We start from the raw sequence: 13,853 nt of genomic DNA, 5'->3' as shown, positions 1-13,853 counted from the left end.
GGCAGTTAACAGTGCAACATCACATGTCCTGTTACAGCAAGGCCAAGGCCAGCAGTGTGTTCCAACCAGACTCTGCAGGGACTGGGCTGAAATTCTGACACCTTGCTCCTCTTGGTTCTCGCTTACTTTCTGGCATGGTTGTTCGCTTTCCCATCAATTCTGCCAAAAGGGTGATACTCTCCTAACAGTTTAGTCTTATGCATCAAGTTGGTTTCTGCTGTTGGTTTCAAGACACTAACTTGGCACAATGGCTAGTAAACAGAAAGCCATGCACTGTTCAGTCATGTCTGAGAATATCTGATACTTTTATTTAAGAAGGTCTTTTCCCTCAGTGAACAATTCATATTATACTTGTAGGTATGAAAACTGATTAGGAGGGAAGAGGAAAAGATGTCCCTTGACACTAAGTCCTTTCACTAAACATTGTCTCAACTGACACAAGTAGTGGTAGGACCTCATTTAAAGATAAATGAACATTTTCCTTTTGTTTGTTCAGACCACAGAAATACAAGTGCTAATGCTTGAAATATACTTTTTGGTGCTTTGAGTTTAACTGTGAGGAGATACCAGATTACTAAATGAAAAATATTATGAGCTATCTATATATTTGTTAATTAGCTATGAGTGACAATACATTTGTGGGTCCAAAAGAAAGATTTTAGCTAAAATTAAATATTTGGATAATATGGTTTGATGGCAGGTATTTCAAAACCTTTTTCTTGCTTTAGAATAAGAGTACATTGCAAGCATAACTATCTAGTGATTTTTGTATACAGTCGCTATTATATTTTGGATCTGAAATGTCCCCCAAAAGAGGCTTGTTGAAGGCTATGGAGGTGGTGGAACCTCTAGGAGGTCTGGCCTAGTGGAAGGAAGTTAGGTCATTGGAATTATGCCCTTGAATGGGAGATTAGCACCCCAGCCAACTCTTCTTTCCTGGCTTTTCAGCCATCATGAGATGATAGATAGCTTCCCCTGCACCAAGCTCCTACCATGATGTACTTGCCTTGAAGGTCCAAAAGCAATGGGTCAATAGACCATAGACTGAAAAGTCCAAAACTGTGAGCCAAAGTGAACATTTCCCCTTTATAAGCTGACTGTCTCAGGTATTTTGTTATAGTAATGGAAAGCTAACATAGCCACACATTTTCTTTTTAACTACTTAAACATTCATTTTATTTTTAATTAAATTATTTTAACTGATATATAAAGACATAAAAATTGTTCAGATTTATGGGGTATTATATAGCCACACATTTTCAACCATAGGCATTAATTTGACTTAAAAAAAGATAGTATGAAGTAGTTGTGAATAAAGAATAAGTAATTTACAGGCAGTATTGCAGGAAGAGAAGTTAAAGACTTTATTTCTACTTTTAAAAAAAATATCTACCATTTTCCTCAAAAATTAAAATTCAGATAATAATTATGGTATGGTTTTTAAGACTACCACAACAAAAAGTACTGTTAAGAAAACCACTACACACAGAATATTTTACTGTCCTATAGATGTTATCTTCTTAGAGCCTCCTACAGAGTGAATGCTGCTGCTGTGATTCTCACAACATAAGAGTGGCTCAAGATGAGCAGCAGCTCCATGTACACTCAAGGTCGCACAGCCTCTGCCTCCACGCATTCTCAGTCACTTCAACTTCAGAATGCATCATGCCTCCAGCCTCACCTTCTCCAAACCTTCCCCTGTCTGCTGATGTGGCCTTTCCAACATCCAATTAGAGCTTGTCATGCCATCTGTTGTTTACTTTCAGCGCTTAGAAACATTAACTGTCCCTCAGACAGGAAAGCCTAAACTCCTGACAAGGGCATGTCAACTCTTCACAATTTGACTTCACCTTCTGCAGCTCGGCAGTCCTCACTCACCCACTATTCCAGTGAGCTGGCCCCCACGAATCCCACTGCTTAATGGGTCCTCTGTGCCCGCTCCTCTGAGCCAAGGTATTACAGTGCTTTGCAATAATGGCATCTGACACACAGACACTCAAAGAATACCTACAGGTATGGATGTTGCTATAGCTAAGTGTCTATCTAAGTATGCTCATCTATCTATGCACCCATATAGTAAAGCAACATCTGAATATTTACATAAGTAGATATCAATTTTCCTTTCAACTTCTCTTTCGTTACAAGGTCTTCTAGCTACCAAGACAGAAGATAAAGGCATATGTTTTATTTAAGGTTTATTGCAATAAAGTAAGATAATATTTGCATATCAAAGACCCAAAAGTCTATAAAATTGCAATGATTTTTGATAAAGCAGAATTAATGATTCCTAGTTCTTAAGGGATAAAGATTATTCTTCACATATCAAATGAAAACAAAATTGCAATATAAATCATAAAAATATCAGAATCCACTTACATATTTCATATATATCATCAGGATATAGTTATAAAATATTGATGCCCTAACCCAGAAATAATTTTCAAACTTAAAAGATATGTTCTCTTTATTCCCATCAATGGTGAAGTTGTAAAGAAAGTGAGAGAGCAGACGGTCAATTTCAGTGAAAAATTTAAGTTCTCTGCCAAGTTCTGAAAGTTTTGTTACATTACATTATCTGTTTTATGCCCAATTTTCTACTGACTTTTACTATATGTAGGAGATATATTATAATGAAAAATTACAGCCACAAGATATAATAAATAACCTTTGTTATACATTTAGAATGACTTGGTAGGACCAAGGCTTCTTGTAGCTGCAATTTACTGGATGATGCTGAGATATTCTTTAATTGAGAGGGCAGCATATGTCCTAAAAAGAGGTGGGTACTATGAACTGCCAATCCCAACCCTCCTTAAGTGAAAAGAGAAAAGGTTAATATCATAATGGTCATTCAAGATCATATGAAAGGTAAACAGAAAAAGAAAAAAAGTAACAGATTCCTAACTTGCCCATCATTTATGAGCACCTTGGAGTGGTTGATAACAATCACAAAGTTGTAGAGAAAGCAAAGCTTTAGAGCCAGAGAGATCTGCATTAAATCTCTGCTTCTCAACAGTCCTGTGTTAACCTCTCTTGCTTAGACTAATTAAATGTCCTCCTAAATAGTCCTGTTGATCTCATCTTTTCCCATTCTAATACATCCTCCACAATACTATCATGATTAATTTTTAAAAACCAAATCTGGCTATATAGCCCTCTGCTTAAAGGCCATACTCAAAAACTTTAGGAAAGTCCTATTCTCAACAGGCTCTTACCAATCTGATATAATTAACTTGCTTAGCATTACCTGGCCCCTCTCCTCACTCACTCCACACACCACCAGCCTTGTCCTAACAATGATCCTATTCATGGCCTTTCAAAACCCAGAACTTCTACTGTTCTCTTGCCTGGTATGTTGTGCCCCTCTCTTCCTTATCTTGGTCCATCTGTGCTCCTATAACACCCACAACTAGGTAACTGGTGAACAACAGAAATTTATTTCTCAAAATTCTGGGAAGTTCAAGATCAAGGCACCAGCAGGATCATCATACAGTGAGGACTGCTCTCTACTTTAAGATGGCACTTTGTTGCTGCATCCTCCAGAGGGGACAAACATTGAGCCATGACAAAGCAGAAGGACGAAAGACCCTTTTTTATAAAGGGATTTACCTCATGTACATGGGTAAAGTCCTTGTGGCCTAGTCATCTCCTAAAAGTCCCATCTCTTAATACTATCTCCTTGTACGTTTGGTTCCAACGTGTTAATTTTGGAGGGAAACATATATTCTAAGCATATCATTTACCCAGCAAGCTCCTATTCATCATTTAAGGCCAAACACAATGTGTTCTTCACCAGCAATTCTTCCATAACTCTCCTGGACAGTTATCTCTCACTTCTTTGAAATCCAAAGATATTTTAGTTATTTCCTAAACCGCACTGCACTGAAATTATGTCTAGCTGCCCAGTTCCCACCTCTGATCCCATAACATTTTTACTTCTTCTCCCTTATACCCAAAAAAGCATAATTGTGAGCACCTCTAAGGATCTTTAGACTCCCTCAACCCAGTGCCTTTTATCTATTGAGTGTTCCACAAATGTTTACCAAATAAAAATATGAATTCATGAGTAAGTGAATGAATGAATGGAAATCTGAATATCTAGGATCTACAATCACAGGAAAAAGAAAGAGATGAGAGGATGGATGTGATTTCATAAAGTAATAAAATATGTACTATATATATTTGTTACTTAAGGGCCCCAAATGGCTATGAATAATAAATACAGACAATATTTACGGGTACAAAGGTAAGTGCATTATATACCCTAGAGGATGGAACTACTCTTTCTAAGCCATTACTATCTTGATAGGTCAATATGTTTTGGGCACACACAATAAGGCAGAAAATGTGAGCTGTATATCTGTCAAGCAGTAACAAAGTACAGTTTAACCTAGTAAGTAGTATCAACTCCTTCTGTGCCTCTATAATCCATTTATCTAAATTCTACTTAGTGGGAGGATTACAGTTCTTATATATCTAAATAGCTCTTGCTATTTAGGTAAATGCTTCACACAACAAAACAGAGCTGTACAAATTAGCCACCTTATTTTTTTTTCTTTTATTTTTTTTTATTGGTTGTTCACAACATTACAAAGCTCTTGACATATCATATTTCATACATTAGAATCAAGTGGGTTATGAACTCCCATTTTTACCCCAAATACAGATTGCAGAATCACATCGGTTACACATCACATTTTTACATATTGCCATATTAGTGACTGTTGTATTCTGCTACCTTTCCTATCCTCTACTATCCCCCCTCCCCTCCCCTCCCATCTTCTCTCTCTACCCCATCTACTGTAATTCATTTCCCTCCATGTTTGTTATCCCATTCCCCTCATAACCTCTTATATGTAATTTTGTATAACAATGAGGGTCTCCCTCCATTTCCATGTGATTTCCCTTTTTTTCTCCCTTTCCCTCCCACCTCAAGTCTCTGTTTAATGTTAATCTTTTCTTCCTGCTCTTCCTCCCTGTTCTGTTCTTAGTTGCTCTCATTATATCAAAGAAGATATTTGGTATTTGTTTTTTAGGGATTGGCTAGCTTCACTAAGCATAATCTGCTCTAGTGCCATCCATTTCCCTGCAAATTCCGTGATTTTGTAATTTTTTAGTGCTGAGTAATACTCCATGGTGTATAAATGCCACATTTTTTTATCCATTCATCTATTGAAGGGCATCTGGGTTGATTCCACAGTCTAGCAATTGTGAATTGTGATGCTATGAACATCGATGTGGCAGTATCCCTGTAGTGTGCTCTTTTAAGGTCTTCAGGAAATAGTTCGAGAAGGGCAATAGCTGGGTCAAATGGTGGTTCCATTCCCAGCAATTAGACAGACGAAAGAAATTAAAGGCATAAAAATAGGAAAAGAAGAACTTAAATTATCACTATTTGCAGATGACATGATTCTATACCTAGAAGACCCAAAAGGGTCTACAATAAAACTACTAGAACTAATAAATGAATTCAGCAAAGTGGCAGGATATAAAATCAACACACATAAATCAAAGGCATTTCTGTATATCAGCGACAAAACTTCTGAAACGGAAATGAGGAAAAACACTCCATTCACAATATCCTCAAAAAAAATAAAATACTTGGGAATCAACCTAACAAAAGAGGTGAAAGACCTATACAATGAAAACTACAGAACCCTAAAGAGAGAAATAAAAGAGGATCTTAGAAGATGGAAAAATATACCTTGTTCATGGATAGGCAGAACTAACATCATCAAAATGGCAATATTACCAAAAGTTCTCTATAGGTTTAATGCAATGCCAATCAAAATCCCAATGGCATTTCTTGTAGAAATAGATAAAGCAATCGTGAAATTCATATGGAAAAATAAAAGACCCAGAATAGCAAAAACAATTCTAAGCAGGAAGTGTGAATCAGGTGGTATAGCGATACCACATTTCAAACTATATTACAGAGCAATAGTAATAAAAACAGCATGGTACTGGTACCAGAACAGGCGGGTGGACCAATAGTACAGAATAGAGGACACAGAGACTAATCCACAAAGCTACAACTATCTTATATTTGATAAAGGAGCTAAAAACATGCAATGGAGAAAGGATAGCATCTTCAACAAATGGTGTTGGGAAAACTGGAAATCCATATGCAACAAAATGAAACTGAATCCCCTCCTCTCGCCATACACAAAAGTCAACTCAAAGTGGATCAAGGAGCTAGATATCAAATCAGAGACTCTCCGTCTGATAGAAGAAAAAGTTGGCTCCGATCTACATATTGTGGGGTCGGGCTCAAAATTCCTTAATAGGACACCCATAGCACAAGAGTTAATAACAAGAATCAACAAATGGGACTTTCTTAAACTGAAAAGTTTTTTCTCAGCAAGAGAAACAATAAGAGAGGTAAATAGGGAGCCTACATCCTGGGAACAAATTTTTACACCTCACACTTCAGATAGAGCCCTAATATCCAGAGTATACAAAGAACTCAAAAAATTAGACAATAAGAAAACAAATAACCCAATCAACAAATGGGCTAAGGACATGAACAAACACTTCACAGAGGAGGACATACAATCAATCAACTAGCCACCTTATTTCACAAAAGAAGATAAAAATATTTGACACATTTCCTGGAAAGAAAATAATATAAAGGAAAGAAATCGGGATCATGGCAAAAAAGCAAATTAAAAATGTTTAGAGGCCAATATTTTCCAAAGAGCCTAAAGGAGAGGAACTAATTTGGAATTCCAAAGGAAGCAGCCAAAGGAGAAAAGAACCACAAGAAACAGACTGAAATCACACTTGAAACAGGATGCTTTATAGTAACTGACAGGAAGAATTTGAGGAAATAGAAGCCAGATATTCAAATAGTAACATGAAAAAAAGAATGGTAAAATGCTAAGTTTTTTAGAGTTTTATAGTTATACACAGTAGTTGGATTCACCTGAATAAACTCACATAGTCATGGAATTCACTTTCAGTTCATGATCTGCCTTCTTATTCCTCCTCCTTTTCCTTCCTATCCTCCCTCCCCTTCCCCTTATTCTTTCCTCTACTCCACTGACTTCTTTTCGCTCATTTATTTATTTATATTTGATGGTTGTTTTTTTTTAACCTATGTATAAAGGTGAAGTCCTCTGTAGTTTATTTATATATGCACATAACTTGATGTTTTAGGAATTCATTCTGCATTGCCTCCTCTTCCCCATCCATCCACTGTGCCTCTCTATCTCCTTCTTTGACATTACTGATCCTCCCTTTATTCTTATATTATTCAACCCTTCCCTTCCTTTTCCTTTATTTTATTCTAGCTTCCCCATATGAAGGAAATCATTCGACCTTTGAGTTTTTGAGTTTGGCTTATCTCATTCAGCATGATATTCTCCACTTACCCACAAATACCATAATGACATTCTTTTTAAGGCTGAGTAGAACTCCACTGTTTATATATATGCCCCAGTTTCTTAATCCATTCATCTACTGACTGGCATCTGGGTTGATTCCATAATTTAGCTATTGTGAATTTTGCTGCAGTAAATATTGAGATGGCTATATCAACATTGCTATAGTATTCTGATTTTAGATCTTTGGGGAAAATATCAAGGGTGGGGATAGCTGGTATGGTGGTTCCATACCTTGTTTTTTGAGGAATCCCCATACTGCTTTCCAGAATGGTTATACTAATCTGCAGTCCCACCAACAATGTACAACTTCGCCAGCATTTATTATTGTTTGTATTCTTGATCATAGCCATTCTGACTGGAGTGAGATGAAATTTTTGTATGGCTTTGATTTGCATAAAATGATAATTTTAAAAAAATCATAATTGGTTGAGGAGACTAAATGAATCACAAAGTAGTTAAAATGCAAATTACTAAGAATGTCACTGACTCAGGAGGTCTCAACAAGTAAGAACAGGACTGAGAATTTAAATAATATCCAAAAAATTCTAATTAGAATTTCTTTATAGAACTTCAGCCTTTGAAGTAAATATAAATACTCCAAGAGTTCAAGGAAGGTTCTTACTGAACTGGACCTAAATATAGGTATATACCAGTTTGAAATGGTGGAAACACTGACAGTACTACTCATTGATTCTTAAAGAAATTAGAAATGAGAAGCCGAATTTAACCAAAGACACAGGATTTGAAACCTCTCTCCAAGACTTGTGAAAAGGAGGATTTTTTTGGGGGGCGGGGTGTGTGGAAAGGTGACCTTGATCTAAATTCACAATATTGTACAAAAATCATACTTCTATAATAGTAACACAAACTTATAAACTATGACAATCATAACTTAACTTGTGCTTTAAGTTTTCTGATAAAACCACCTACTTATAAAAAAAGCTTATTTGTTTATGGTTGTTTATGGTTTACACTTCACTGATGCCATTATCTGAGCATATTATAGATTACTGATGGAATACAAGCTGGCCATAGGTGCTTAATTCATTAATTCCATTAGCCAAAAGATGAGACCAACTTCTAGTATTATATAAGTATTTCAAAACTATCTGAAATACAATAGTCTCGTCTGCATGTTTTAATAAGAAGGGGAGATCCTTAAAAACCACAAATAATATCAAATAAAACATGAATTTCCAAATAATACTTATAAGTAACAATTTCATGAAAAAAATACATTTAGTGATTCTGGGACTTTATGCCTTTTTCTTCTTAAAAATGCCCCTTCTAGAAGTGAATATCTATGTGACCCTTACTTTATAATATTCAATTTCTGACCTGCTTTCCCTAGGAAAAAAAGCAAAACCAAGAATTTACATTCTTTAAATTTCATTATTTTATGCCTATGTTTATTCAAATAAGAAACAAACAATATGAACTATGACTAAAAGGCTTATTAATCAACAAATGAAGTTACAAAATGCATCCTACTATTTGTAAATTAATACAGTGGTTAACAACAGTGGTTAAGAACCTGAACTCTGACCATACTACCTAGGTTGTAGACAAATTCTATATCTGCCATTTACCAGTTATGTGACCTAGAACAAAACTTAACCTATCTATCCTCAGTTTTCCTAACAGTAAAATAAATGAGGCTAGTAATAGTACCTACCTCATATAGTTGTTGTAAGTCAATCAAATTAATATAGCTGCCATGCTTAGGCAGCTAAAATGCTTACACAGGATCCAGAATATAGTAAACCCTGTGTACATGTTTGCTATTGTTATTTCCATCTGTAAGGGGAGCCCAGACAGGTGTTGTGCACATTTAATTTCATCTGAATTTTTCCTTTATTTTCTTTTCCTGCCTTTATAATTTTACCACCTGTATGGTCTTTGTTTTTCCAGAAATTCTACAACTGTTGCCTGGATGATAAATATTTCTGAAGGTGAAAGGACATGGATGAAAGTTATTTACTCTCTTTCCTAATTTGAGAAACACAACTGGGGCTGGGGTTATAACTCAGTGATAAGAGTGCTTGCCTAGCATGTGTGAGGCACTGGGTTTGATTTTCAGCACTGCCTATAAATAAATAAAAATAAAGGTCCATTGACAATTAAAAAATACTTTTTAAAAAAAGAAACACAATTGAGTTAACTTTTAGGGCAATCTGGAATTCATAGCATTTGTCAAATAATGAAATAGAATCATAAATTACTCTTAGACTATAATTATTAAAAATTCTTTGTTGTGTTTTCTCCATTTATCTTCAGTTTATCCTGTACCCAAAAGTTAAGGTAAGGGGACAGTAAAATGGTGCCCAAACCTCAAGCAATAGAAGTTGTTACAACTGAACCCTAACCTACCTTTATCACTTCCATAATAATAGAACACTGTTTTGCTGAGAGCACACCACCGTTTCTGCCATTCAAATCCCAAAAAGCTGTGATCTGCAATAAAAGGGGAGAAAAAATAGTTTAGATAACACACATGCCATACAAATATAAGGCCATCTCCTAGTAAAAGGAAAAATTAGTTAATATAACTTCTATGGTTGCTTTTAGCTCTAAAATTCTATGACTAATTAGTATGTATCCTCTATTCCAAGAGACAAAAAAAAAAAATCCCAATAAAGCTAAAAGGAATAAAGTAAAGCAGAGATGGTGCTTGCCACTCTTGTGATCAACTGCCTGGTAACCAAACTTCCCTGACAGAGAGAGTTTCAGAAAGGTGTCCTATGTGTAGCCTTGAGATAATTGATTCATCTGGATTTTGGTTTCTAATCTGTTATAAAAAGGATGGTAGGAGGAGCTGACCTAGATTATTTCTATTAAATCGTTCAGCTTTAAAATTCAACTAAGAAAGCCCAGAAAAGCAAACAGAATATAAACAAAAGAGCCCAAAGGGATTACCCGAGAGATAAGCAGAACAGTAATGAAGAGACTTTCTGCCCTTCACTTCCCATATCATAACACCACCTCCATATTTCGTTTCCATTAAACTTTGGTGTTGAAAGAATGAGACCATCTGGTCAACTCCCAATTATTATGGCCAATGGAGAGGAACACCGAAATGAATAAAAACAGTGGCAAGACAAGATGCCAGGCTTGATCTGAACCAGTCCTGGTGTGTGCCAGGTTGGGTGCAGGACAGAATGCTGCTCAACAGGATGATTAACAGTGAGAAATCCCGTCCTTGGGAACAGTGATGGCCCACAGCTTTCCTAGAGGATGGGAAAGAGGGCCTGAATAATTCATAAACAGCTCAGGCTGACAACTAAAAACCTGACCTAATGTTTTGTTATTTAAAATGATTTAAAGCTAAAAGTTATATTATTTTATGGTTTGGATATGTCATCCAGATTTTCTTATGGTCCTAAACTCTTCTACTTAAAGAGCATACTGGCTACACATGTATACTGCATATATACTGCAGTATTCTCTCTTTATATTTTATCTAAGGAGGAAACCATTTTTAGATTTTTCATTATACTCTTACAGCCTACCTTTTCTGCGTTTTTCAAGGTAGCCAGCCTTCAGGATGAAAGGAAGGTCCTGTGCTGCAATTGGAAGAAACTGGTTTCCTGTGGAAAGTGAAGAAGAAAAACAAAATTGAGGTGGATAATGCATTTTAGAAAAACCAAGTGCCAGACCTCATTAGATTCAGTGTACTTTTAATTATTGAAATTGTTTAAATTCCCATTAGTCTTGTTTCAGGTCCATTCCATAGACTAGTCCCTCTTTTCCTATAAATCTCAAGAGCAAAAAAAAAAAAAAAAAAAAAAATGTTCTTCCCTCCTATGTCTTAATATATTATAGTCCCCAAATACAGAAATGTTCTACAACTGAATGATCTTGAGAGGGTGATATTTTTCTATTTATATTTCTATAAGGACAGGACTTAAAAATTATTAATGGATAAATGCAATAAATCCCTGAAAGAAAGGTCAGAAATTTTTAAAAATCATATAATTCTTTACATTTCTATAGATTAACTCTTCAAGAATTTCAATGCATTTTGACTGTTACTTGCATATCCTTATTCCTACCAAGTAAACATAAAATTATTTTTCTCAAAATTAAATGCTAAAATTTGTTTCTCTGAGCCCTATCAAATATTCTTTCTCCGTGATTGTATTTGCAGATAATCTCACAGACATTCAAGTAAATGAGTATTCTTTAGGTTTTTCTAGGGAAAACAGTCTAAAAACTAGATTTATCTGACGAAACAATCAAAAACAAATATTGGGTCCCTATAAAAAATCTAAAGATTAAACCTAGAGTTAAGTCAAATTACAAATTTGTGAATTTATGGTGATGGGTGATAGGTAACTCAATAGTTTCACAAGGATCCACCATTTTTATAAACTTCATTAGAAATATAATAGTTATACCCAGCATTTTACTAGAATTCTAACAATTGAAAACCACCAATTTAATTAAAGTTTCTATGGAATACATCCAATAGAATAAGTTTTAATATAGCATATGATAGAAATGTGTTTGGTAGGAAGCTTATTATAAATAAATTCATCACAAAATTTTATCAGCTTTTAAAAAATATCCCAGGAATTATGGTACTGTGGGTATAAAATTATAGACACATTTCCTGAAGAAATAAACCTTAAAGTTAAATCACTAATTTCAGTTCCCTGATGGATTAATTTCACTCAGTAAGCACAAAACAGTATAGTGATAGTGATGATAGTGGTCTGATTTAGTTCCCTGAGGAGTTACATGTTCTTTACATTCAGAATAAATAATTTCCAAATCTTAAGAAAACTCAAATTATAACTTTTAGCATAGCTTTCAAGTTTAAAAAAAAAGAAGGGAGAAGAATGGGGAAAGAGAAGAAAGAGAGGGATGTTAGATTTTGCTCAGGTGAATATATACATAACTTGAGTGTTTTGCTTTAAGAAAAATGTTAATTAAATTTCTACCTGATAAATCATAATAATATTTCATATCATAGGCAATACTTATTCTGATTTTAAATTCATATTTCTAATGCAAAAATATTTACTTTCATTCCTGGGGAGGAGGGAAGCAAGACATTTTTAACTGAAATTATTGCTACTTGTCCAATATTCAGAATTTGCTTAACAGCTATATGAAAATTTTCAAAAGTACATCAGTAGTATTCCCCTTAAATATTTTATATTTATTCCTCAGAAGAACCATTTGAGTCCATTTGAGTTGTGTAGCACCATAAACATATAAATACTTACTACCTTCTGATGGCTGCAAGAAATTGGAAATTTGCTACAAGATTTTATTTTTTTACTACAAGATTTTTAAAAATGAATTCTCACATCATTTAGACTCATTCCACTATACCTATAAATAGTGGTATAGTGAAAAATAGTATTTTACCAGCTAAGAAGACTCAGATTGATCCAAAGAATTAAAATACTACAAATTAGATTTTAATAATAATAATACATCATTGTATTGATAATAATAATTGATAATAATAATACATCATGAAAAGGAAGTTAAGACTAGCACAAATCTACCTAGCGGGCAATATGAAGAACTGCCAAACATTTGCTGTGCACAATTACATTAGCTCCTATAAGAAACTGAAAACACCCAATTATACAACATGCCAGTGAATTTACAATTATACTATTAGATCTATTAACACTATCAAACATACCCTTATCCTAAAAATAAGTTTTAAAACAGACCATAGTCCTTTAACATACTGTAGACATTCAATATATGCTAGATTTAATTCATTATTATAATAAACCACTAAGATGTTAGTATAACTGCAACTATTAGTTGAAAGGATGCTAATGTAATACTATGCTGTCTAGAGAATGTTCATCAGAAAGACAATAAAAGCATGACTTAGAAACTATCAAGTTAAACACTGTAGTTATTTTCAAAGCAATTTAAAGATTTCCTTTGATAAGGTAAAAGTGAAATGAATAAATTATATTCTAACTAAGGGAGGAAAAACATTAACCCATACTCTAGACCAGTCTATTTATACTACAGAAAATTACTACATGGGCTTGGTTAAGGGGCCACAAGTTTTCAGTACCATGAGGAAATGAAGAAAGGCCAGTTTTCTTTTTCTAAAAGGAACTTACATTTCTTATTTGATAGTTCCACTTTTCTAAAGCAGGTCAAAAAATCAGACATTAGAACTAACACCCATGTTTAGTTGCTCGGGCAATTGAGCAAGAAAGGGGTCTCCTTCCAACCTGCAACTTTTACTCGACATGAAACCTCAGGAGGATGAGACAGCTGTAGCAAAAGTAGAGGGACACATCAGAAGCATTCAAACAGAAGGCTCTATCTAGACTCCTCTCAACTAGTTCTGGTGGGATATGGAATTTTAAAACTTCAAATCCAGAGCGTACTTGACAATGATAAAGTTGGAGGAGGAGATCACTGCTTTTGAAGACTATGTGTCCATGGATATGGCTAACAAGATCTAAAATCCATCCTGTA

At 34.6% G+C, this 13,853-nt stretch overlaps 1 protein-coding gene across 2 annotated transcripts in view; it reads right to left on the bottom strand.

Annotated features, from left to right (window-relative positions):
* The window catches only part of SKAP2 (src kinase associated phosphoprotein 2), a 184,064-nt gene that overhangs the window by 68,131 nt on the left and 102,080 nt on the right, over positions 1 to 13,853 (bottom strand). For both annotated transcript variants that reach the window (XM_081285685.1, XM_081285686.1), the window contains exons 5-6: positions 10,895 to 10,972; positions 9,756 to 9,839 (exon numbers count right to left, since the gene is read on the bottom strand). In XM_081285685.1, coding sequence (XP_081141811.1) covers positions 9,756 to 9,839; positions 10,895 to 10,972 — 162 coding nt within the window. The remainder of the gene's footprint in view (positions 1 to 9,755; positions 9,840 to 10,894; positions 10,973 to 13,853) is intronic.

This window comes from Spermophilus citellus (assembly GCF_964194105.1).
Source record: "Spermophilus citellus genome assembly, chromosome: 3".
NCBI classification, from domain to species: domain Eukaryota; kingdom Metazoa; phylum Chordata; class Mammalia; order Rodentia; family Sciuridae; genus Spermophilus; species Spermophilus citellus.
This window is presented reverse-complemented; position numbering and strand designations above follow the sequence as displayed.